General features: G+C 34.8%; 1 protein-coding gene across 17 annotated transcripts in view; it reads left to right on the top strand.

The window, feature by feature from the left end:
- The window catches only part of SLC38A9 (solute carrier family 38 member 9), a 114,033-nt gene that overhangs the window by 30,150 nt on the left and 56,603 nt on the right, over nucleotides 1-27,280 (top strand). For 15 of the 17 annotated variants that reach the window (XR_003792579.1, XR_003792575.1, XR_003792577.1 and 12 more), the window contains 5 exons: nucleotides 12,619-12,751; nucleotides 15,952-16,073; nucleotides 16,208-16,271; nucleotides 16,895-16,988; nucleotides 18,602-18,772. Coding sequence is in view for 9 of the 17 variants with exons in the window: in XM_029215930.1 (XP_029071763.1) it covers nucleotides 12,619-12,751; nucleotides 15,952-16,073; nucleotides 16,208-16,271; nucleotides 16,895-16,988; nucleotides 18,602-18,772 (584 nt within the window). In the remaining 8 variants the exon portion in view is untranslated. Of the gene's footprint in view, nucleotides 1-12,490; nucleotides 12,752-15,951; nucleotides 16,074-16,207; nucleotides 16,272-16,894; nucleotides 16,989-18,601; nucleotides 18,773-27,280 lie in introns of all 17 variants that reach the window. The other 2 variants (XM_029215928.1, XM_029215934.1) reach the window with 2 other exon arrangements.

The raw sequence follows: 27,280 nt of genomic DNA, 5'->3' as shown, positions 1-27,280 counted from the left end.
CAGAGCCAAAAAAAAAGAAAAAAACAAAAATTGATTATGGTGATGGAGGCACAACTCCATAAATGTTCTAAAAACTATTGAATCGTACATTTTAAGTGGGTAAATTTTATGGTATGTGAATTAATATCTTAATAATTTTTTTTTAATTAAAGAGGGCATGGGGGATTTCTGCTTACAACAAGGGCAGATTAAGGAATTTGGACCAACCATCTTGCTGAGAATAACTGGAAAAACTGACCAAAAAAAATTTTTTTAATCTGCCTAAAGACATGGGAGAACTGATAAAACAATGAAGAATAATGGGGTCTAGATCAAGAAGAAGGAGGAAACGAAGAGAGGGGAGTCCAGCATTTCCTCAAGGGTATCTGCCAATTCCAGTTTATTAGCTGAATGACTATTAAATTGACAGAGCTTTCAATACCTTTACAAGGCTAGAGGGAGAAAAACTGGAATCCAGGGTTCACTAATAGTAGGTAGGCCCCATGCAAGCTTTAGGTTGGAAGCCCTAAGGTCTATAAGCCTAGAAATATGAGTGAACTGGAAATAGAATGGCCTTCTTTCAGGGACTGTAGCTCAACTTTAACTCATCTCAATCCCTAAAACTGGATTAAGGTAATCTAGGACTGCTAAGTGTCTCAAATTGGCTCCCAAAAGCAAATGTAAACCCTTTCTAAAGAAAATAATATTATTCTAGGCTTCAACTTACTTATACTGTTTTCTGTATACTAGAATTTTATTAAGTATTATGCCAGGTACTTAATCAAAAATAGCTAGGCATAAGAGAAGATGAGACAACATGATTAGAAATTAAGAGACTTGATATACAATAGACAGATGATCCAGACAATGGAGTTATCAGAAACAGACTTTTTAAAGACTATGTTTAATATGTTCAGGGAAATTGAAATAAGGTTGAGAATTCTGGCACTGGCTAGAAATGTAAAAAAGAACCAAATTCGTGGAAAATATTTATTGAATAAAAAAATAATGGAAAATCTGAAACTAAAAACTAAAAAACAAAAAACAGTAACCTAAGGTAAGAAATCAATCAATGATGAAAACAAATCAAGGCAAGGATGTAGAACAATGGGAATGATTATGCAGTACTAACGTAAGTGTAAATTAGCATAATCACTTTGGAAAAGGGTTTGTAATTATCTGTTAACATTGAGATACTCTGTTTATAATCAATAGAAATGTGTGCACATTTCACCAAAAGCCATGTACAAATATATAGATTATGAGTTATTCATAGGAGTGCCAAACTGGAAACAACCCAGATACCCACCAACCAGGAATGGTTAAATAAATTGTATTTTCATGTAATGGAATATTACACAGCTATAACAGTCTACAGCTGCATGCAAGAATATGGATGAATCTCAGAAAGATAATGATGGCAAAAGAAGCTAGACAGAAAAATACATATTGTGTGATTCCACTTTATGTAAAGTTCAAAAACAAGTAAAACTAATTTTGTGTGTGTGTGCACCTGTGTGCACGTATGTGGGTCTACACTCATTTGAAAATATACTAGAATGTTAACTGATTATTTCTAATGGGTGGTTTTTATTTTCTTCTATAACTTCTATATTATCCTCATACAAAAACAATGTACTACTTTTATAATGAGAAAAAAGTTATTCAGAAAATAAAGCGTTCCTGTAATTTAGGATAAAAATAGTATATACAAAATGAAAAACCCATTTTATTAGAAACAATGTTTAAATCACCTGTGCTTCTATAGGATGATACAAATTATCTTTTTTCTCTACTTAGGGGATGTTTTGTTTTGTTATTTTGTTTTGTTCTTGTATAGAGAATATTCTGGAAAAAAAAGCATAAAGAAATATATTCCCATCACATAGAGGCAAGTGTTGTTAAAACATTTTAGTATATTTTTTCTATCCTTTTCTATGGTATTTTATGAGCTTATATACTATATACAATTTAATGTGCTACTTTTTCAGTTTAAATTTCTGTTGAGTGCTGTTGGTACTTCTGTAAGCTATTCCCAAGTTGCCAGCCTGCCTGCCTACCTGTTTCTCTTGTTCTCTGCTTCTGTCCTTCCCACTCTACTTCCTGCCTCCCTTCCTTTTGTTCTTGTATTCCTTCCTTTTGTCAGTAAACATTCACTAAGCTCTTTTTTGGTGCCAGACACTTTGGGGAAGGAGATAGACACAGCAAAAAAAAAGGACAGGAATCACTATGATGAGGGGTTATAAATATTTGACTTGTTATGTATATATACAAACGCACACACATATATATTTTTTTCTTTTTAACTCAGTACTCAATTTTCATTAGGAAAAAAATACTGATTTAACCCATCCTGATCCAGCATTACAAAGAACCCATGGGATCATATCCCAGCGAGTAACTGTGCTGTAGAGTATGGCTAAGCCCAGCCAGGAGTAGAATGAGGTCATCTGTGGTACTGATGGCTAGGTGCTTTGGGAGTTTCAGTGCAGGCATTGCTCTGTGTAAGAACATTCAGTGGTCTAGGGCAGGAGTCAGCAAACTTTTTTTTCTGTAAAGAGCCAGATAGTAAATATTTTAGGCTTTGTGGGCATATGGACTCAAATTTGCCATTGTGGAGTGAAAGCAGCCATAGATAACACATAATCACACAGGCCTTGCTGTGTTCCAATAAAACTTTATTTATGAAAACAGGCCATGGTCCAGATTTGTCCTATGTGTCCTTGACTACCAACCTCTAGTCTGCAAGGAGAGACTCTGGACTCAGGTGTAAGCAGCCATAGGGACTGGTACTTCTACTGCTGTGACCCCTAGGATACCTCTTGCCTTCCTTTTAGAGAGGTTAAAAAAGTGAGGCCCACTCACCTTAATTTCACTCCACCCTCACAGTTGCTTTTAATGAAGTTGTTCTAATCAAAGTAGTGTTTTGGACAACAAAACAACCTCCAGCCTCCCCCTGAACCTCATGCCCTTGCAGCAAGCCTAGAGTTCTTTGGCAAGGTCATCCAAGGATTTTAACTGCCATAAACTGTAGAGATAGTGACTGAAGCTAGGAGTGATAAATAAGGGGTAAGTACCAGGTTTCAAGGAATAGTAAAAAGTTTTACAATAAAAATTATTCTTAAGAATCACTGAAATGTCCCACAAAGCTGTAAGCAATTTTCCATATTCTTTCTGAATATCATTTTAAATAAATATGTATTATTTAAATATATCATAATTTAACAATGTTTAACCACTTAATGTTTTATTAAGCTGTTTACAATTTTAATTATTTTAAATGGTGCTTTGATTAGCAGCTTTCTACATATTGTATTTAAACCATATTTTGATTCCTTCTGATAGACTGTCAAAAGCATAATTATTAGCATAAAAGGATGTAAAGCACAATTAAGGTTCTTGATATATATAGCCAAATTGTTTTCTAGAAAGGTTGTACCACGTTATACTCCTACCAGCAATATGTGAAAGTTCCTGTTTCAAAATCCCCTTTCTAGCACTGTTTATTTTCTTTTTTACTAAAACATCTTATATTTTGTTTATAAAACTTTCCTATATGTAAAAGTTGGTAAGAGCCAGTTGGCAGCAGGTTTCACTTTGGACACTTGCCTTTATCAGTCTATTCTGTTATTTTGGGATTGGTTTGCGGAGTAACATGTCATACAACCAACAATGGATTCTGGTCAGACTACTACAGTGTTTGCTGTCTGGGTTGAAAATACAGCCATGGTCACCTGAAAGGCCAGTTTGTGTAGACGATTTGTTGCTCTCTTTCCAGTGGCAAAGCAGAAGTTCTCTTAGCCCATTTACCTTTCTTGGGAGCCATGATAAAGACTTCTAAGGCGTGATAAGTAGTATCCCTTTCTTAAGTTATGGAAGAAGAATAAGAAAGAGGCTCCTTTTCTTTGGTAGTCTGTTTAAAGAGTAGATGAATTTTTGTTTTTGTGTTTTCAATTTCTAGATAACAGAATGAAGAAAGCAATTTTAGTGTTCATCTGAAGAATCACATGTATATATTAAAAATAAGATTTATCTTAATATATATACTTAATGAAATATTTACCTTCTTTCATTATGTTTCAAGTTTTTTGGGTTTTTTTTTTTTGTGGTACACGGGCCTCTCACTGTTGTGGCGTCTCCCGTTGCGGAGCACAGGCTCTGGACGCGCAGGCTTAGTGGCCATGGCTCACGGGCCCAGCCGCTCCACGGCATGTGGGATCTTCCCGGACCGGGGCACGAACCCGTGTCCCCTGCATCAGCAGGCAGACTCTCAACCACTGCGCCACCAGGGAAGCCCACGTTTCAAGTTTTTGAGGAAATTTTAGTTAAAATGCTGGCCTGGCAATTTTCTTCCCTGCTTTTTTTTTTCTTTTCTTTTTAATGGGGAATAACTAGGTTTTGAAACTAGAAATTTCATTTCTTTTCCAGAAATTCTTTTGGTAGATTTGTGTAACAAGGAGAATAATAGTTGGCATGACATTACAGGTTGAAGCTTACAGTGTCTCTGTAATTTATTTGTTTATAGTTAATATAATTATTTATAACTAAGTATATAATTAAGTATATCTTAATTATAATTTATAATTAAGTATTGTTAATCTTCCTTTGTGGAATGTCAGTCAGTATGTTCCATTGGAACTGCTTTTTCTAGATAGAAGATAGGATGTGGTGATGCTGGTGTTGTTATTGTTTTATATCAACCTAGTGAAAAACTAAAGAACTGTTATGTTTGTATTTACTTACAGGTGCTTCTAGCATCTTAACTTTGTTGAAAGTTCCTGATGTTTATATAATTCTTTTAGCCTCATTCCAGTGCTGATACTAAAAACAAAACAAACAAAAAAACCCTTGTATTTCTGTTACTGATCATTTTGTAACCATGAAAGAAGAGATTGTTTTCAGGACAGTAGAATTAAAACAATTTATGTGTTTTTAAAAACCAAAATTTGAAAGCATGAATTGCATTGAAAGAATTTTTAAATTCATTCTTAGCAGAATCTGCATTTAATTAAACATATAGTTTAATTAGGCCTGAGAATTAATATTCAGGTCAAGTTCTTTGTCCGTATGTCATTAATGAAGATGTCTACTCATGGCTTAGTAACAGCTTAGAACTCTAAAATAAAGAACCCATAACCTTCAACCAGGTGTTTATTAACATTTACTTTTTTCATATCATCCTCATCAGTTAAACAAATAATAACAACCTAAAACTTTGGGACTGTATATATTTATGTGTGTGTATGTGTGTTCGTTTGCAAATTATATACATGTACTTCTGTACTTATAAAATATGTATATTATAAAACATAAAAATAGAAAATTTTAAATTATAAGATGTAATGATCTTGATAAAATTAACTTTAAAATTTTATCTATTAACAGTACATTAACACTTTTGCTTTCACTTTATAATATTAACAGTAACAATAGAATACGCTTTATTATTTTTGAGACTCATAACACCTTGCCACAATAGTAATTCAAGCTGATTTGAAATTCATTTCTGCTCATCCTACAATTATGTGGAAGTTTTTGTTGAAATTTGCCTGGTTAAATTTATCCTCCCTGATATGACTCAGTTCTTACATTTAGTGATTGCTGTGCTAGTTTGTGTATTCTGGTATCCCATGTTATTTTTAAAGTCCAAAATACTCCTGTTTTTACTGGCTTAAAACTGTTAATTTGGAAACAGCCAGTAGCTTTGTTCACCTTTCTTGGTTCTCTCTCCAGTCTATCCTCCGACCTCTCCTCTGCTTCAAAAAAAAAAAAAAAAGCATTGATTTAGAGAGAGCCTTCAGAAAGCAGCTGATCTCTTTGCTTGGGGAAGGGGAGAAATTAATAGAATCATCCTTCCCAGGTTAACTGGGATTAAAATCAAAACTGTTACAACCCAGTGGCTTCTGGCCAGAATGCAGGAGCTGCCTAGCTGGTCTGAAAGCTCCATTGGAGGGGAGCTAAATACAATACTTCAGGAATGTCCTTGTTTTTCTCGACCAATTATTCCATGTCTATAAAACTGCAGTTTTGAGTTTTTATTGGTGACAGACATTATTGTCAACAATAAAATCATGTAACAATGGAAACATTTTTAAACATCCATTATCAGAATATTCTCTGTATATTGTGAGTTCTTTTAAGAGCAGCTGCTTTCTCAGTCATTGTTAAAATATCTTTACCTTGAAGGGAGATGGATTAGATATGTGGGCGGCTATTTTGGCTTTTGATACCTGCTGTGTACTTACATAGCGTACTGTTGATAGCCACAGTCATCATAGAAGAGGTCAACGAATTTGGAACAGTTGTCTTTTTATAGAAGAAAAGTAGATAATTCGTACTTAAGTTTGACAAATTTTTAAGATATTTTGCCACAAGATAACCAGCAAATTTCTGTATGGTACACAAGATTTTTTCAGTCCCTCTTGGTCTCATTACTAAATTTTGAAAGCATATGTTACTTTAAGATTTGTTTTTAAAGTTCTTTTTACCACATGACATATCATATATACAGAAGAGTGCATGATACATATGTTCAACAACAAGGTCTAGAAATTAGCTGCACCTCAGAAGTTCCCCATGTGTCCTTCACCAAGCACATCCCTCTTCCTCCCTACAGGTGATCACTCTCATGACATTTGTGTGATCATTTTCCTACTTTTCTTTATAATTTATTGTCTGTGTATCCCTAAATACTGAATTCAGCTTTACCTGTTTTTGCATCTCATGTAAATGAGATCACACTGTATGTATTCTTTTGTGACTTTTGTTTAGCATTATAATTTTCATCCAAGTTGTATATAACTCTACTTTCATTGCCAGTGGTTTCTAGCATTTTATTCTGTAAGTATCTGCAGTTTATTTATCCATTCTACTTTAGAACATATGGGATGTTTCCAGTGTGGGGCTCTTACAAAGAATGCTTCTATAAACATTAGTATATGTGTCTCCTGGTATACATATGCAAGAACTTTTCTATGATATATACCTGGGAGTGGATTTGCTTGGCGGTAGTGTATGTGTATATTCAACTTCACTGGATAGTGCCAGACTGTTTTCCATAGGGATTATACCAACTTACATTCCCACTAGAGTTTCCATTGCTCTACCTCCTACTCGTGCTTCATACTGAGATTGTTAAATTTTCACCATTCTGATGAACATATAGCAGTATCTCATTCTATTTTTTTCCAAGAGATTGAGGTTGGTAAAATGTTATTAATGATTACTGGTTGTGGGATTATAGGTGATTTTTATATTTTTTATTCTTTTAAAGTATTTCCTATAGTATTTACACTTACTTCTTCAGCTACCATTTCATTGCTCTCTTTCCTTTTTACGGAAAATTCCTTGCAAGGATTATTTGTGCTCACCATACCACATTTTTCTCTTGAACCCGGTTCAGACAAGCTTTTTTTTTTTTTTGTGGTACGCGGGCCTCTCACTGTTGTGGCCTCTCCCGTTGCAGAGCGCAGGCTCAGCGGCATGTGGGATCTTCCCGGACCGGGGCACGAACCCATGTCCCCTGCATTGGCAGGCGGACCCTCAACCACTGCGCCACCAGGGAAGCCCCAGACAAGCTTTTGTTCTAACCACTCCACTGAAACTGCTCACATGCAGGTTACCAGTGGTCATTTCATCGACTAGTCCGCATCTCATTTGACTTAGCGGTAGCACTTGACAGTCATTTTCTAACCCTGAAAAAGTCTTTAATTTGCTTGAGGATACCACAATAAATTGATTTTCTTATAGGTTGCTGCTTTTCATTTTTTATAGCATTTGATACTTTTGATTATTGCCTCTATCATTTCTCCCCCAGATATTTATTTTAAAATTTTTTAAACTAAAGAAAAGTTAAAAGCATTATCCTTATAATTTTTTATTAACTTTTTTTCTGATTATAAAAGCAATACAAGTTTTGATGATCATACTATGGTTATATAAGATGTCATCATTGGGGGGAACCTGCGTGAAGTATATATGGGAGCTCTTTGTACTATTTTTTCAACTTCTGTATGAGTTTAAACTTATTTCAAAATACATTTATTCACCACATTTTATTGAGCTCCTACGATATGCCAGGTACTATTCTAGCCCCTGGGAATATAGTAGTGGCCAAATTGACAAAAACCCTGCGCTCATGAAACTTATATTTACTGGAGGTGATCAGTAATAAATAAAAAGTATGTATTATGCTAGGTAGTATAAATGCTAAAGAGAAAATGTAAGGTAGAAAAGCAGAGATGGTGCATAGGAAATGACAAGGATAGAGAAGAGGGGTTGAAATTTTAGGTATGGTGACAAGGATAGCCAAATGCCTCATTGAGAAAGGGGACCTTGAGGAAGGACTTGAAAGAAGTAAAAAAGCAAGCCATGAAAATATTTAGGGAAGAGGCCTTCAGAGCCTTTGTTTATACCTGAAATTATTAACTAAGGTCCTAAAGTAGGTACATGCTTGCGGTGTGTCGGGAATGGTGAGGAAACTACTGTGGTTAGTGTGGTAAACAATGAAGTCCTAGAGGTGGGGTGGGGGAGAGGTAGCAGAGAGCAGTTTGATACATGAATCAGGAGTTCAGGCTGAAGATAATAGTTTGAGTGCCATCAGCGTACACATGATATTTAAAATTATGTAACTAGATAAATCCACCAAGAGATTGAGTGTAGACAGAGAAGAGACAATGTCTGGGTTACTCTGAGATTTAAGGGTTGGGGGTTTGAGAAGGAATCAGTAAAGGAGACAGAGTTCTTCCCTTTAGGATTATGTCTTTGTTGGCATGTGAAGTCCTCCATGTACTAACCCAGGTTTACCTCATCTCTTACTACTTCTCTTCTCACTACTTATAGTTTTAAAAAATATATTGTGCTCATTTTCTGGGTTCTTTCTACATGCTTTTCCATTCTTTGAAGCACTATTTCTTTCCTCCTGTTCCCCATCCCTGATTAACTCCTTTATATCTTAGAATTCACCTCAACAATAGCTTCCTCAGTGGTCTGTGAGACGTGGTTTAGTTTCCCCTTCTATGTACTGTACACATACCCAGCATCACACAATCTCCTTACTCCCATTATTGCTCATAAGCACTTTCTCTCTTTTTCTATTTTTCTTCCTGGATTGGAATTGCTTACTTATGTATCTCCTCCAGTAGATTATGATCCTTGAGGTTCTATGTCCTATTCATCATTTAACATTTAGCACAGTGCTGAATACTTGGTTGGCACTTAAACAATATTTAATAAACTAGAGAACCAATAAATTAATTAGCCATAATAGAAAGAGAAGAGCTTATACAGGTTTAGCCTTTGGAGACAGTGAGTGAAGTTGGAGTGTATAGAGCAGGGTTTTTGTGAAAGAGGGTGTTATTTAGGCATCAGAGGAAGCAAGAAACATGTCGGCAAGCCAGAAGTTACCAATATTTTTTTTGTAGCAATAAATATCTAGGTACAATGGCTTGATTAACTTCTTTTCGGTCTTCTTTATTGAAAAGCTGCCTGGCAGACATAGTGTTTTACCAAGCAGGTAGATACAAGTACAGTGGGTTCATTATTTTGAATGTTTATTTGTATAAGATGTTTTGAATACTTGATTCCCTTTTCATTTTCTAGCAAACTACTCCAATCTGGCAGGTGTTTGAGAGTTGCAGCTTCCATAGAGATGTGAATAAAGCAAAGTTTTATTCTTTTTTAATTTAAATTTTAAATTTTAATTTTAATTTTAAAGTTTGTTTCTTTTTTAATTAATTTATTTATTTTTGGCTACGTTGGGTCTTCGTTGCCGTGTGCAGGCTTTCTTTTTAGTTGTGGCAAGCGGGGGCTACTCTTTGTTGCAGTGGGCAGGCCTCTCATTAGCATGGCTTCTCTTGTTGTGGAGCACGGGCTCTAGGTGTGTGGACTTCAGTAGTTGTGGCACATGGGCTCAGCAGTCGTGGCTCAAGGGCTCTAGAGCACCAGCTCAGTAGTTGTGGCACATGGGCTTAGTTGCCCCGCCGCATGTGGGATCTTCCTGGACCAGGGCTCAAACCCATGTCCCCTGCATTGGCAGGCGGATTCTTAACCACTGCCCCACCAGGGAAGCCCTAAAGGAATAGTTTTAAATGAAGGGTCTTCATATTGAGTATGAACCTTCTTAAGAGTCATGGAATTGTTATTAAACTTCAGAGAAGCATAACTCGTCAGTAGAAGGGTGGAGACAGATTTAAAAGCCAAAAACTTTTAAGGAATTTAAGGAGTGGAACCTAGAAAAGGTGTTAGGTAGAAATAAGGTTTCTTTGTTTATAAGTGTATTAAATGAAAATAAAGGGTTTTGAGTCACATTTTAAAATATTTTTTTAAATTTTGCTGAATGTTAAAAGCAGTTTTTTTCTGTAGCATGACCATAAATATTTTTAAGGTGAGACAAATATAACCTCTACATAAAATATTATGATTTATTTTCAGTGTGGCACAGTTGAGCTACATTTCAAATGGGAAGTAACATTGATAGGGAGCACTCATGTGAAACTGTGTTCAAAAGAAAAAACCCAAGTTTCAAAAAATGTTTTATTCTGAATATTGTCCTCTGTATAGTTTTAATTTTAAAAGTGTTTTCAGATCCAACTAAAGTTCAATTTAGAAATATAATTTATATTTTTTGCTTTCTCAGATGAAGCTTTAAGCATATGTTTCTAATAATTCAGTTAAAATATGCTGGGTTGTATATTTTTTAAAAGAATCTGCATTGAAAAGATTCCAAAATATTTGTTTGAATAGGCACTCAGCATCTTGATGAAAACTGTTGGAAAAGAAAAACTTTAAGAGTCATTCTGCTCTCTGAGTACCCAAGCCAACTAAACTGGTACAGTTAACACTTCTGTAAGAGGCCAGGAGCCAAGAAATGTAGCTCTTCCTGGACTGCTTTTCAACAGGCCTTCAAGCCAACTTAGTGCTTGATATTAATACCATTGAATTTTCAGATAATAAGCTACAAGTAGAACCTCTACAACTCTTTCTATCAATATCATACTTATTAGTCTCTACTAGTAATCCTTGATTAGCTTAAATCTCTGCTTTATGTTGGCATTAAAGCTGTAGCTTTAATTTTGTCAGATATCATACTTATAAAACAAGAAGAGAATGCCCTGTAGAGTGTGACCCCACACTATCTCCCAGACATAAATATTTTTACATTGCTTTTTAGTACTACTGAGTGTCACAGTAGAGATGTAAATTATTTAGAACACATTAATGCTTTGGAAGGCGAGGTAGTTATCTCAGCCTACCAAATTTATAAGTAGGGATAGTTTATTTGGCCTCCGACCCTTTCGTTTTCATTGTATACCCTTGAGATTTATTGATACCGATGAATTCGCTTAGCAGTTATATGCTTACTATAGGTAGTATGTCATGTTGATCTCTATATCCACATACTTGCTCTAGTAAGTGCTCTTAGATATTTGTTAGATTGAACTAGAAAGTACCCACCAAATTTAGATGCTGTGATGGAGAGTAAATAATAAAAGAAAGATTCAAAGATTCTGTATGCTAACTAGAGAGACTAGGCTAAATTTAATTTCTCTAATATCACAGAGTTATTTGGAAAAATAGCATAAACTAAAATTCTAGTCACTTGGTTTTTCAAGTGCTTCCCACAAGATTAGATTAACAGTGTCTCCAAAAATGGTTACCATACTTTGATAACTTTTAAGCTTATTTCAGAACTGTAAATGAGGAAGACTTATGTGGAACCAGTGATAAACCTCCTGGCTTTTTTCCCCTTTCTTATTTGGATCTGTGTATAATCTGAAATAGCAAATTATATACAATTTGGGAGACAGTGTCATTTGTGACTTCAGGGCATCTGAGGAATGCAGTCATTTCATGAGCTTGTGCCAGATCTTTCCATTTTGGGTAGTTTATTAATGGAAAGAAAGCAAATGGAGGGAGTTTCAATAAGGAACTGAATGGGTTAATGACTGAAAATGATGATTGAAAACCATAATCTGCAGTTGATTGGGACATAGTTATGAGGAGAAAGCATACATATAAATAGTAACATAATGGTATGTTACTGAAATCTAAGAAAAGTAGAATGAGACAAAATATCTCTAGTATCTTGATGTTCTGTTTGGTAGTATTTTGGATAAGTTTCATAAGGGAGATGGTTGAGATCACTAATCCTTAGTACATGAACCAACAAATAGGAATTGTATTTATCATAAGAAGTAACTTTGGCCCGTAAAGAAGGAGTAGAGACTCTTAACTAGAGGAACATTTTTGTCCGTAATTTCTCTGATTCAGTGCCAGATGCTTATTGAGAGAACATTCAAAGCCGTGTCTGTCTGAGTTTCATTGTTGAAAACTGCCAGCTGCTATATTTCTTTTTAATAACTGATTGAAAGTCTTTCTGTTATGTCTCCTCTATTGCAAAATTCCTTAAGTTTAAAAAAGTGTGTTTAAAGTAATAGCATTATGAAACAAAAGCTTTATTCTGTGGATTGGATAATACTTCTCTTGTGACATTTTCTTTTCCCACCAAAAGTGAGAAGTGAATGCCTTGCCTTTGTACATCCCATTTCTAATGGAGGACAAGAAGTTATTTTCTTCAATGGCTGACTTCCAGAATTTCTGCCTGAACGTTCTTTGTCAAGTGTATATTCCCTTCTCTAGGCCTTTCTATATAGAGCCCACAAACATCGTCAGTGTGAATGATGTCATTCAGAGGGTTAGTGACCATGCCTCTGCAATGAACAAGAGGATTCATTACTACAGCCGGCTCACTGCTCCTGCAGACAAGGCACTGGTAAGGGGCAAAGCATTGCTAATTGTCTAAGCTTAAGTTGAAATGAACTGAACAACATAAGCCACGGCAGCTCCCAGTAGTTGAACTTTTTGCTGGCCATATTCCAAGGACAGCATCATGGAAAGTCAAAGATATTAATTAATACGTCTTACATCTCAGGCTAGTTCATTCTTATTAGCCTGGCATAGAGAGATTTGAAACAATCTCTCTATGTTGACAACAGCCTAGAGATTTGTTGGATTAAAATTCTGCTAATCCATAATCCTAAAAGCTTTGAGGAGGATAAACTGTTGAAGTAGTTTAGGTCATTGATTAATAACATAAATAATAACAAGTTCTGGTTAGTCTATTCAATTTTTAAGTTTGAAGCTACAAGGGAAAAATGTTTTTAGAAATTTTCTACAGGAGTGAGAAACTGAAATATATACATAACATATATTTTTTTCCTATTTGGTAATGTCCTTTTATAGATCAAAAAGCAGGGTCAAAGAGCAGATACTAAACATTTTAAGCTTTGTGGGCCACCTGCTGTTGCATATTCTTCTCTACTTTTCTTTTATAATCATTTAAACAGCCCCTTACCAAAGGGGCTATTAAAATAAGGTTGAAGGCTAGATTTGGCCCATGGGCTATGGTTTGTTGACTCTTGATCTTACAAAATCTGTGTTATTATCTTAGAATCAAAAATATGTAAGTAATTTCATTTCTTATAAGAATTAACAATATTCGGAAATTTGGAAGTTGAAAGAAAAATGAAGCATTCTGAGAAAAAAATAATGATTTTTTATAGGTAATAATAAAAAGGGAGAAGGGAATTCAACACTCTAAATGTTTACTGAGGGGCAAGGACTGGGCTAGTCACTTGAACACAGATATCTCATTTTAAGCCTTGTGAATTATTAAGATCTCCTTCTGTGTAATCATAGTAGGGACTTCCAAAATATTCTGGGTGGGATAATTTTTTTCCCCAATTTTTTCACTTTTTCTTCCCCTAGGTCTTTACATCAATAGTTGTAATAAAGTCTTAGTTCCATGTCAGAATTATCTAAGCCTTCTGGGGAGTAGAAGTAATCCAATATCTCTGGGTCTAGTTCAGACCTCCTAGAGACTGTACTTATGGAAGCAAACTTCAGAGATACCAACTGGGCCAGTCTAGGTCTGAGTGTATGTTGTTTGCCTGGAAATTAAGTCAGCATTGTACACCAAGTTGAATCCCTTTTGTTAACTGACAGTGAGATGAGTCTAGTTAATCAAAGTATATAAACAGTGATCTAAAATTAATAATATGACCATTTTTAATGATTGTGTGTATACATCCATGCTCATTTTCTGAGAATCCCAAAATTATTTTTCCTAAAAGACCTTTTAGGGAAGAGTAATATGAAACCACAGGTGTCAGGTCTTTACAGAGTTACACCTTTTTATTTCTGAAAATTTCCCCACTTACGTTAATATTTTTACTCTAAATTGGGGAAGAGTAGTAAATTATTTGGCTGCTGACATCTCCTAGATGCTTGCTAATAAAAGTGTGGCCTGCACAGGCCAGCAATATCAGCATCACTGAGAGCTTGTTAAAAGGGCAGAATCTCAGTCCTTGCTCCAGATCTACTGAATCAAAATCTGTATTTTAACAAATTCTCTGTGTGAATCACAAGAACATTCAAGTTTGAAAAGCACTGTCCTAGACCACTGATGAGAGTGTGGGATCCAATCTTCCAATTTTTCTGTCTCTCCTAATAATTTCTTATCCTGTAGCTTCTAATCCTATCCCTGATAACTTTTGATTTTCACTTTTTCTGACCTTGCTCTGCTAGATATCATGGTTTATCTGCTGCCTGATACAGACATGGTCCTGCCCCTTTTTTCTTTTTACTCCATAGTAGAAGACAGCAGAACTCAGACCCAAGAGGACTGAGGGTAAAGAGAAGGCAGCAGGCCTATTTCCATATATGCTTTTGTATCTATAGGAAATAGTTGTTTCCAAAGCCACACCAGGCATGGCATTCAAGACATTCTTTGCCCGCAAGACACCACCAATCATATGCATAAAGAGAGAAGGATTTGATATTTTTTCTTTTTGCACCAGTTCGTATCCTGTCTACCTGCTGAGTCCTAATGCTCCACTTTCTTGAGGTGTTTCCCAACTATTCTTGTCCCCATTGTTGTTGTTATCATTATTATTGTCATTCCTGTGTTCGAGTTGAACACTTAATTTTTATTCTTATAGCGTTTTCTAATTGTTTCACATGTGTTCCAACTGGTATTTAAACTTCTTGAAGTTAGGGGTTGTATATTATTTTTACTTGAATGCTAAACCTAGCACAGAGTTGTAGATTTACATAGTAAGTACTGATATAAAAGATTGTTGATTTATACCAGTCAGCTCCTACGTCTTTAATATTATGTGTAAGGACTACGTATTCTCAAAGGACAATTCTCAGGGAGATGGTCAGAATTCCATCAGGAAGCCATATTTTTTTCCCCTCCAAAATAGGGAGGTAGAATTAGAAAGAAATGTGTCAGGGTAAGGTGGGAGCTATGTGTATAAAAATGTATATCTATTCAATTGTTCTTTCTGTGTACGTCTTCAACCTCTCTATTGGCTCCTTCCCTTTTGCTTACATCTTCTGTCTTTAAGAACCCTTGCTTCGCCTTTTCCTTAAGCCACTTTAGCTCACCTTTTTCTTCTGGTACCAAAGCATTTAGAAGAATAGTCCATATTTATTATTCCTTTCTTTCCCTTCTATTGACTCCTCAATTCTTTATAGTTTGAGTTCCCTACCTGCCTCTTTGCTAAAACCACCTTCACATAGGAGTTTGGTGACCACTTCATTCTTAAAATTTCCCTCACTTCAGACCCAAGTCTCGTCCATCTAGAATTACTTAATCTAGGTCTTTGCTGGCTCTTCTTCCTCCTGTCTCATGAAAATGAAGAGAAGAATATTTTGACAATTGCATACTCTAGGAATTCATTCTCATTTGAGATGAACAGCTTATTGTTTATAGTATTTAAACTCTTGCTCCTTTAGATCTTCTACTATATTTGAAAAATAATTTTTATATTAATCAGATATACACACTATTTAATTGTTCATGATATTTGGAAATGTGTCTAGAGTCAGGTACTCTGTTGTATAGAAAATATCCTCTGTTGCACATTTACTGGTTCTAACATTTCTGTACTTTTTTTTTTTAACCAGGTTGCCCCAGATCATGTAGTTCCAGCTCCAGAAGAGTGCTATGTGTATAGTCCATTAGGTTCTGCTTATAAACTTCAAAGTTACACTGAAGGATATGGTAAAAACACCAGTTTAGTAACCATGTGAGTAAAACTACTGTTTGGAGCATAACAAACTTTTTGTAAACAAAAGTTATTGATTATTTTAATTTTTTGTCTTAATTAAAATGTTTGAAGAGTCAAACGTCATATTTTTACTGCTTTTACTCTGCTTTCAGTTTTATGATTTGGAATACCATGATGGGAACATCTATACTAAGTATTCCTTGGGGCATAAGACAGGTAATAATCTTCAGCACACTTTTTACCAGAATTTTTTTCTCTTTGTATTTTAAGTTTTACAATAGAGGTTTTAATAAATCTACATAAAATTTATTAAAGAAAATAGATGATTATATTTATTTATTTTAATTTTATTTATTTATTTTTTGGCTGAGTTGGGTCTTTGTTGCTGCACACAGGCTTTCTTTACTTGCGGCGAGTGGAGGCTACTCTTCGCTGCGGTGCGCGGGCTTCTCATTTGCGGTGGCTTCTCTTGTGGAGCACGGGCTCTAGGCGCACAGACTTCAGTAGTGGCAGCACGCGGGCTTCAGTAGTTGTGGCACGTGGGCTCAGTAGTTGTGGCTTATGGGCTCTACAGCGCAGGCTCAGTAGCTGTTGCGCATGGGTTTAGTTGCTCTGCAGCATGTGGGATCTTCCTGGACCAGGGATGGAACCCGTGTCCCCTGCATTGGCAGGCAGATTTTTAACCACTGCACCACCAGGGAGGTCCCTAGATGATTATATTTAATTTTACATTAGTTGTCTGGTTTTTAATCATAATTGTTTAGGGTAACTATGGTTATAAATGAATTTATTCTAAAATGATGATATATGTTGTTCTGTATTTTTATTTTTTTAAACAGGCTGGGTTTACTACTGGAATGTGTGTCATCATGCTGATGGGCCTTTTAACACTTTATTGCTGCTACAGAGTGGTGAAATCACGAACTATCATATGTAAGAACTTGCCACTGTAAAAACAAATGAGTGATATGGGTATTAGGAATTTATGCTGAGGTAGATCACTAATGTGTACATTTCACAAATGTGTTAACTATTTTCTGCCTAAAGATTTACTTCTCTAATTCATAGCATTTGACTGAACTGATATGTTAATGAATTTAGTGGCTGCCTTTGAAATTCTGAGAGTCTGGTTCTTTGCAGAGTGCATTTACTTTGGTGCTAATTTCCTCATAAGAATCATTTAAAAAGTTGTATTTTAAAAATAAGGTCTTTGCTAGAACTAAATTGAGAATTCTATGATTCTTATCAGTTTATGGTGACTTGTTTTGACCTATCCCTACCAAAAGATCTAAATGTTGGAATCTCCTAAAAGTAGAAATTGTAAGTATGAAAATGTGAGCAATGTGTCCTTTGTAATGAATTCTCAAAGTTGTACCAATGCGTTACCTCCAGTCATTTCTATAATTTAGGTCAGGGAAATACCTTTTTAGGTTGTTTTAGTTTAGGACCTAAATAGACATACATTATTTCATTGAATCTTAGCAAGTGCGAATCAACAGACCAGGCTTTGCCTCCAGTTTTATTCTGTCTCTACTAAGCAGTGGTATATTTTCTCTTAATTGTATTATTTAGTCATATCCCTTTCCCATTTATCCACAGGTCCCTTGGTGCTCTTATAGATATGCTAAATTCTTTATATGAGGTAGCAGTTAGCCCTTTACCTGTTATTTTTTGTTAATTTCTTTCCTATTCAATATTTGAATGGCTTTTGTATTGTATTAGTTTGTTTATATCTGCCTATCTTTTCCACTGTAATTTCCATTTCTTCAGTTGATAGAAAAGGATAACCTTTCAGGTGCTATTTTTACATTGTCATCTAAATTTTCTGTTATTTAATTTTTAAATTAACTCAGTTGTCTCAATTTTTTTTTAATTGAAGTATAGTTGATGTACAATATTATATGTTACAGGTGTACAGTATAGTGATTCACAATTTTTAAAATTTATATTCCATTTAGTTATTATAAAATATTGGCCATATTCGTCATATTACACAATATATCCTTATAGCTTACTTTATACATAATATATAGTTTGTATCTCTTATTCCTCTACTACTCTATTGCCCTTCCCCACTTCCCTCATTATCTGAAATTTAAATTGGCATGTGGTGTGAAGTATGACTCAAGAAATGTTATTATTAAGTATGCCAAATATTGGATAATGTCTTCTGTCCCTTATTGATGATTTTTTCTAGCCTTGGTTTATCACTTGGTTTTATTAATTATAAAATTTTATGATACTATAATCTACTTCTCAGATTACCTGTACTATTTCATTCACCTACATTTCTTTTTATGTATTTGTTCTATAATTTTTTGTTTTGTTTTTTTAATTGAAGTGTAGTTGATTTACAATGTTGTGTTAATTTCTGCTGTATATAATGTTTTAATTACTATTATTTCATAATATGGTCTAATACCTGGTGGTGGAATACCCATAATCTTTTGCTAAATGTTTTGATTTAAATTGGAAAACACAAATTATGAATATGGAATATATAATTAACATCTAATTTTATTCTTTCCCTTTTATATTTTATCTAGCATCAGTGGATACCACTACCTGGGAATATCCAGATGTCTGCAGATATTATTTTGGCTCCTTTGGGCAGTGGTCAAGTCTCCTTTGCTCCTTGGTGTCTCTTATTGGAGCAATGATAGTGTATTGGGTGCTTATGTCTAATTTTCTTTTTAATACTGGAAAGTTTATTTTTAGTAAGTATCCATATCCATATTTAACAGAGTTACTTTCAGATACAATAACTACTATAATATTTTCGTTTCAACCTTAAATTCTGGCCTTGGGATTAATAAAGTAAAAAGTAATATTTGTAATTCTAGAAGATATACTTGATTCAGTTTGTTTTCTATGGTTATGATCTCAAATACAATGTGTATGTTAATTTCCAAAAATTAATTTTTGAATAAATAATATTCCTTCAAATTCTCTAATTAACATAAAATATTTCTAAGTTCTAACAGATGTTTTAAGCATTGCTCAGTTTTTACCACAAAATTTTAGTGTAACAGAAAAACTTATGAGGTTCCTTGGTGTTTGTTGCTAAAGAATTCAATGTGTAGAGTCTTGAAGAAACAAATTTCAGTCATGTATTTTCAAAATATTAGGATCTAAAATTAGGAAACAATAGAATAGTGGAATTTATATGGGAAATATATTATTAAATAAGCCCTATATATTTAAAATCTAGATTTACATGAAAACCAAATTTCAAAATAAGTTCTAACATAACTACAACAGCCAGTTTTCCTAAGAACTTTTGAGAGGCAGGTGAGTGAGGGAGATAAATTCTATTTTTACTTTAAACCATAAAATTAGCATTTTAATTAAGTTTTTTTATTAACAATCATTTGTATGAGAAATTATGAAATGTTTCAAACTACCAAGGAAATGCAGAGGGTAATAGAAATACCATTGTACCCACTAAATGAGTTTTCATGTCTTAACATTTTGCCATATTTACATTAGTTCTCTATTCTTACAGACCTATAAATGTAGCCCCAGGTGTACTCCTTCTCAATTTCATTTTCCTTCTTCCCTAATTTTGGTACAAAATAATGGTACCTACATGTTTTTGTTATCTTACTATATAAATATATAAGCAACATACCATATTATTTTGCATGTTTTTAATCTGTATAAATGCTATTGCAACTTGCTTTTTTCTGTAATCATCTTCAATAATACATTGTTCTAGTTCAATTTAACTGCTTTATTCCATAATATGAATGTACCATGACTTCTTTATCCATTCTCTTGCTATTTAATTTGTTTTCAGTTATGTACTTTCCTGTTACAAACAAGATTTTGTTAAACATCATTGTTTGTCTCCTTGTGTATATGTGGGAGAGTTTCTTCAAACTATGTACCTATAAGACAAATTGCTGGAACTTAGAATATTCACATTTTCAACTTCACTAGAAATTACGGGATTGTTCTTTATCATTCTTATACCAGTTGTATTCCTGCCAACAGTTTATGAAACTTCCCCTTGTTCCACATCCTCATCCACACTTGATATTATCAGACTTAAATTTTGCCAGTCGGGATATGGTTTAATTTGCATTTCTCCTCATAAGGAATGATCCTAGACATCTTCTCTTAATTGGACATTATATAGCTTGTTATATCCTTTGCCCATTTTTCTTTTGGATTGTTGGTCTTTTTCTTATTTATTTATAGGAACTCTTTGTAAAGTTTTGATACTAATATTTATTCATTAATGTATGCAAATATCTTCCAGTTAGTGACTTATCTTCACTTGGTCTATGGTGGCTCTCTGGTTCAGAAGTTTTTCTTTTACTTTCAAATTACTCAGTCTTTTTCATTATGGTCCACAACTCTTCCACATACATTTTAGAATCAACTTGTCAAATTCCACAAAAAATTCCAATCAGAATTTGATTGAAATTGTATTGAATTTATCAGTGTACCTTAATGTATCAACCACTACCATAATTGATGTCATTAGGGTACTGACTTTAGAATTTGATTGGCATTGCATTGGATATATAAATGTGGAGAGAATAATATCATTAGGATACTGAGTCTTACTGTCCATGATCGTGGCATGGAATAGTTCTCCATTTATTTAGGTCTTTTTAAATATCTTTTAAATTTTTATTGATAAAGGTCTTACATATCTTATTTTTAGACTTATTTTATTCTCAGGGCCCTAAAATATTTTTTCTTTAGTAAAGCAGTTTTAGTTTAATATTCAAATACACATACTTTTTATTATAGAAAATTTCAAACATGTACAAATTAAATGGAACAACATAAAGAACCTTCATGTTCCCCTCACCTGTTTTCTTTCCTTCTTAAAAAAAAATTATTTGTTTGTTTATTTATTTATGGCTGCATTGGGTCTTTTTTTTTTAAAAACTTTTATTGGAGTATGATTGCTTTGCAGTGGTGTGTTAGTTCCTGCTGTATAACAAAGTGAATCAGCTATACATATACATATATCCCCATATCTCCTCCCTCTTGCATCTCCCTCCCACCCTCTCTATCCCACCCCTCTAGGTGGTCACAAAGCACCAAGCTGATCTCCCTGAGCTATGTGTCTGCTTCCCACTAACTGTCTGTTTTACATTTCGTAGTATATATAAGTCCATGCCAGTCTCTCACTTCGTCCCAGCTTACCCTTCCCCCTCCCTATGTCCTCAAGTCCATTCTCTACACCTGTGTCTTTATTCCTGTCCTGCCCCTAGGTTCTACATAACTTTCTTTTTCTTTTTAGATTCCATGTATATGTGTTAGCATACAGTATTTGTTTTTCTCTTTCTGAATTACTTCACTCATATAACAGACTCTAGATCCATCCACCTCACTACAAAATACTCAATTTCGTTTCTTTTTATGGCTGAGTAATACTCCATTGTATATATGTGCCACATCTTTTTTTTTTTTTTTCACATCTTCTTTATCCATTCATCTGTCGATGGACACTTAGGTTGCTTCCATATCTTGGCCATTGTAAATAGACCTGCAGTGAACATTGTGGTACATGACTCTTTTTGAATTATGGTTTTCTCAGGGTATATACCCAGTAGTGGGATTCTGGGTTGTATGGTAGTTCTATTTTTAGTTTTTTAAGGAACCTCCATACTGTTCTCCATAGTGGCTGTATCAATTTACATTCCCACCAACAGTGCAAGAAGGTTCCCCTTTCTCCACCCCCTCTCCAGCATTTATTGTTTGTAGATTTTTTGATGATGGCCATTCTGACTGGTGTGAGGTAATATCTCACTATAGTTTTGATTTGTAGTTCTCTAATGATTAGTGATGTTGAGCATGCTTTCATGTGTTTGTTGACAATCTGCATATCTTCTTTGGAGAAATGTCTGTTTAGGTCTTCTGCCCATTTTTGGATTGGGTTGTTTGTTTTTTTGATATTGAGCTGCATGAGCTGCTTGTAAATTTTGGAGATTAATCCTTTGTCACTTGCTTCATTTGCAAATATTTTCTCGCATTCTGAGGGTTGTCTCTTCATCTTGTTTATGGTTTCCTTTGCTGTGCAAAAGCTTTTAAGTTTCATTAGGTCCAATTTGTTTATTTTTGTTTTTATTTCCATTTCTCTAGGAGGTGAGTCAAAAGGATCTTGCTGTGATATATGTCAAAGAGTGTTCTGCCTATGTTTTCTTCTAAGAGTGTTATAGTGTCTGGTCTTACATTTAGGTCTTTAATTCATTTTGAGTTTATTTTTATGTATAGTGTTAGGGAGTGTTCTAATTTCATTCTTTTACATGTAGCTGTCCAGTTTTCCCAGCACCACTTATTGAAGAGGCTGTCTTTTCTCCATTGTATACTGTTGCCTCCTTTATGAAAGATAAGGTGACCATATGTGCGTGGGTTTATCTCTGGGCTTTCTATCCTGTTCCATTGATCTGTATTTCTGTTTTTGTGCCAGTACCATACTATCTTGATTACTGTAGCTTTGTAGTATAGTCTGAAGTCAGGGAGGTTGATTCCTCCAGCTCCATTTTTCGTTCTCAAGATTGCTTTGGCTATTCGGGATCTTTTGTGTTTCCATACAAATTGTGAAATTTTTTGTTCTAGTTCTGTGAAAAATGCCAGTGGTAGTTTGATAGGGATTGCATTGAATCTGTAGATTGATTTGGGTAGTATAGTCATTTTCACAATGTTGATTCTTCCAATCCAAGAACATGGTATATCTCTCCATCTGTTTGTATCATCTTTAATTTCTTTCATCAGTGTCTTTTAGTTTTCTGCATACAGGTCTTTTGTCTCCTTAGGTAGGTTTATTCCTAGGTATTTTATTCTTTTTGTTGCAGTGGTAAATGGGAGTGTTTCCTTAATTTCTCTTTCAGATTTCTCATCATTAGTGTATAGGAATGCAAGAGATTTCTGTGCATTAATTTTGTATCCTACAACTTTACCAAATTCATTGATTAGCTCTAGTAGTTTTCTGGTGGCATCTTTAGGATTCTCTATGTATAGTATCATGTCATCTGCAAACAGTGACAGTTTTACTTCTTCTTTTCCAATTTGTATTCCTTTTATTTCTTTTTCTTCTCTGATTATCATGGCTAGGACATCCAAAACTATGTTGAATAATAGCGGCGAGAGTGGACATCCTTGTCTTGTTCCTGATGTTAGAGGAAATGCCTTCAGTTTTTCACCATTGAGAATGATGTTTGCTGTGGGTTTGTCATATATGGCCTTTATTATGTTGAGGTAGGTTCCCTCTGTGCCCACTTTCTGGAGAGTTTTTATCATAAATGGATGTTGAATTTTGTCAAAAGCTTTTTATGCATGTATTGAGATGATCATATGGCTTTTATTCTTCAATTTGTTAATATGATGTATCCCATTGATTAATTTGCATATTAATGCAAGAATCCTTGCATCCCTGGGATAAATCCCACTTGATCATGGTGTATGATCCTTTTAATATGTTGTTGGATTCTGTTTGCTAGCATTTTGTTGGGGATTTTTCCATCTATATTCATCAGTGATATTGGTCTGTAATTTTCTTTTTTTGTAGTATCTCTGTCTGGTTTTGGTATCAGAGTGATGGTGGCCTCGTAGAATGAGTTTGGGAGTGTTCCTTCCTCTGCAATTTTTTGGAAGAGTTTGAGAAGGATGGGTGTTAGCTCTTCTCTAAATGTTTGATAGAATTCATCTGTGAAGCCATATGGTCCTGGAGTTTTGTTTGTTGCAAGATTTTTAATCACAGTTCCAATTTCATTACTTGTGCTTGGTCTGTTCATACTTCTTCCTGGTTCAGTCTTGGAAGGTTATACTTTTCTAAGAATTTGTCCATTTCTTCCAGGTTGTCCATTTTATTGGCATAGAGTTGTTTGTAGTAGTCTCTTATGATGCTTTGTATTTCTGTGGTGTACATTGTAACTTCTCCATTTTCATTTCTAATTTTATTGATTTGAGTCCTCTCCCTCTTTTTGTTGATGAGTCTGGCTAAAGGTTTATCAATTTTGTTTATCTTCTCAAAAAACCAGCTTTTAGTTTCATTTATCTTTGCTATTGTTTTCTTTGTTTCTATTTCATTTATTTCTGCTCTGATCCTTATGATTTCTTCTACTGATTTTGGATTTTGTTTGTTCTTCTTTCTCTGGTTCTTTTAGGTGTAAGGTTAGATTGTTTGAGATTTTTGTTGTTTCTTGAGGTAGGATTGTAGTGCTATAAACTTCCCTCTTAGAACTGCTCTTGCTGTATCCCATAGGTTTTGGGGCCATCGTGTTTTCATTGTCTTTTGTCTCTAGGTATTTTTGATTTTCTCTTTGGTTTCTTTAGTGATCTCTTGGTTTTTTAGTAACGTATTGTTTAGCCTCCATGTGTTTGTGTTTTTTCTTTTTAATTTATTTATTTTATTTATTTATTTTTGGCAGCATTGGGTTTTCATAGCTGTGCGCAGGCTTTCTCTAGTTGCGGAGAGCAGGGACTACTCTTCATTGCAGTGCACAGGCTTCCTATTGCGGTGGCTTCTCTTGTCACATAGCACGTGCTCTAGAGCGCAGACTCAGTAGTTGTGGCACAGAGGCTCAGTAGTTGTGGCTCATGGGCTCTAGAGCGCAGGCTCAGTAGTTGTGGCTCATGGGTTAGTTGCTCCGTGGCATGTGGGATCTTCCCAGACCAGGGCTTGAACCTGTGTCTCCTGCATTGCCAGACAGATTGTTAACCACTGCACCACCAGGGACGTCCTGTTTGTGTTTTTTATGTTTTTTTTCCCTGTAATTTATTTCTAATCTCACAACGTTGTGGTCGGAAAAGATGCTTGATGTGATTTCAATTTTCTTAAATTTACTGTGGCTTGATCTGTAACCCAAGATGTGATCTATCCTGGAGAGTGTTCCGTGTGCACTTGAGAACAAAGTGTAATCTGCTGTTTTCGAATGGAATGTCCTATAAATGTCAATTAAATCTATGTGGCCTACTTTGTCATTTAAAGCTTGTGTTTCCTTATTAATTTTCTGTCTGGATGATCTGTCCATTGGTGTAAGTGAGGTGTTGCTCCCCCACTATGATTGTGTTGCTGTCAATTTCATCTTTTATAGCTGTTAGCATTTGCCTTATGTATTGAGGTCCTCCTCTGTTGGTTGCATATATATTTATAATTGTTATATCTTCTTCTTGGATTGATCCCTTGATCATTATGTAATGTCCTTCCTTGTCTCTTGTAACATTCTTTATTTTTTTTATTTTTATTTTTTTGCGGTACTTGGGCCTCTCACTGTTGTGGCCTCTCCCATTGCGGAGCACATGCTCCAGACGCGCAGGCTCAGCGGCCATAGCTCACGGGCCTGGCCGCTTCACGACATGTGGGATATTCCCGGACCAGGGCACGAACTTGTGTCCCCTGCATTGGCAGGTGGACTCTCAAGCACTGCGCCACCAGGGAAGCCCAACATTCTTTATTTTAAAGTCTATTTTATCTAGTATGAGTATTGCTACTCCAGCTTTGTTTTGATTTCCATTTGCATGGAATATCTTTTTGCATCCCCTCACTTTCAGTCTGTATGTGTCCCTAGGTCTGAAGTGGGTCTCTTGTAGATACCATATATATGGGTCTTGTTTTTGTATCCATTCAGCAAGCCTGTGTTTTTGGTTGGAGCATTTAATCCATTCACATTTAAAGTAATTATCAAATATGTATGTTCCTATTACCATTTTCTCAATTGTTTTGGGTTTGTTTTTGTAAGTCCCTGTCTTGTCTTGTGTTTCCCAGTTAGAGAAGTTCCTTTAGCATTTGTTGGAGAGTTGATTTTGTGGTGCTGAATTATCTCAGCTTCTGCTTGTCTATAAAGCTTTTGATTTCTCTGTCAGTCTGAATGAGATCCTTGCTGGGTAGAGTAATCTTGGTTGTAGGTTCTTCCCTTTCATCACTTTAAATACAACGTGCCACTCCATTCTAGCTGGTAGAGTTTCTACTGAGAAATCAGCTGTTAACGTTATGGGAGTTCCCTTGTATGTTATTTGTCATTTTTCCCTAGTTGCTTTTAATAATTTTTCTTTGTCTTTAATTTTTGTCAGTTTGATTACTATGTGTCTTGGCATGTTTCTCCTTGTGGTTACCCTGTCTGGGACTCTCTGCACTTCCTGGATTTGGGGGCTGTTTCCTTTCCATGTTAGGGAAGTTTTCGACTGTAATCTCTTCAAATATTTTCTCGGGTCCTTTCTCTCTTTCTTCTTCTGGGACCCCTATAATGTGAATGTTGTTGCGTTTAATGTTGTCCCAGAGGTTTCTTAGGCTGTCTTCATTTCTTTTCATTCTTTTTTCTTTATTCTCTTCCGTGGCAGTGAATTCCACCATTCTCTCTTCCAGGTCACTTACCATTCTTCTGCCTCAGTTATTCTGCTATTGATTCCTTCTAGTATATTTTTCATTTCAGTTATTGTATTGTTCATCTCTGTTTGTTCTTTAATTCTTCTAGGTGTTTGTTCTTCACTTTTTCTAGGTCTTTGTTAAACATTTCTTGCATCTTCTCGATCTTTGCCTCCATTCTTTTTCCAAGCTCCTGGATCATCTTCACTATCATTATTCTGAGTTCTTTTTCTGGAAGGTTGCTTATCTCCACTTCATTTAGTTGTTTTTCTGAGGGTTTTTCTTGTTCCTTCATCTGTTACATAGTCCTCTGCCTTTTCGTTTGTCTATCTTTCTGTGAATGGTTTTCCTTCCACAGGCTGCAGAATTGTAGTTTTTCTTGCTTCTCATGATATAGTTTTTAAGTATAAAAAATTCAGGTTATTTGTTGCTGTTATAATAAAAGAACCTAATTAAATTTTTAATATTTATCTTGAATCTAGTAAATGTGTTGAACTCTTATTGCTTATAATTTTGTAGATTCACTTTTGATTTTCTATTTAGGTAGTTATGTCATCTATGAATAGTGAAAAGTTCTTCCTCTCTAGTTATTATTTTTTGAATGATTCATATCTGTATGCATACATTTATATTTAATATGTACATATATACACACAGGCACATGCACACACATGTATATATGTTTACATATATATACATCTAGATATATTTATCTTTTTTTAACCGTAAAGTTGTATGGATGCAGTGCTGGTAGACATCCTTATATTGTTTCTGAGGAAATCTTTCTAATGTTTCACCATTACATATTGCATTAGTTGTAGGATCAAAGGGTTGTACCCTTTAGTAATTCAGAGATGTTCTAGCCTATTGTTTTCTTAAGCATTTTTATTAATGTGTG

This window comes from Monodon monoceros, unplaced genomic scaffold, assembly GCF_005190385.1.
Source record: "Monodon monoceros isolate NGI ecotype Baffin Bay Population unplaced genomic scaffold, NGI_Narwhal_1 Super_Scaffold_12, whole genome shotgun sequence".
NCBI lineage: Eukaryota > Metazoa > Chordata > Mammalia > Artiodactyla > Monodontidae > Monodon > Monodon monoceros.
Note: the sequence above shows the minus strand (reverse complement) of the source record. Positions and strands in the feature narration are given on the sequence as shown.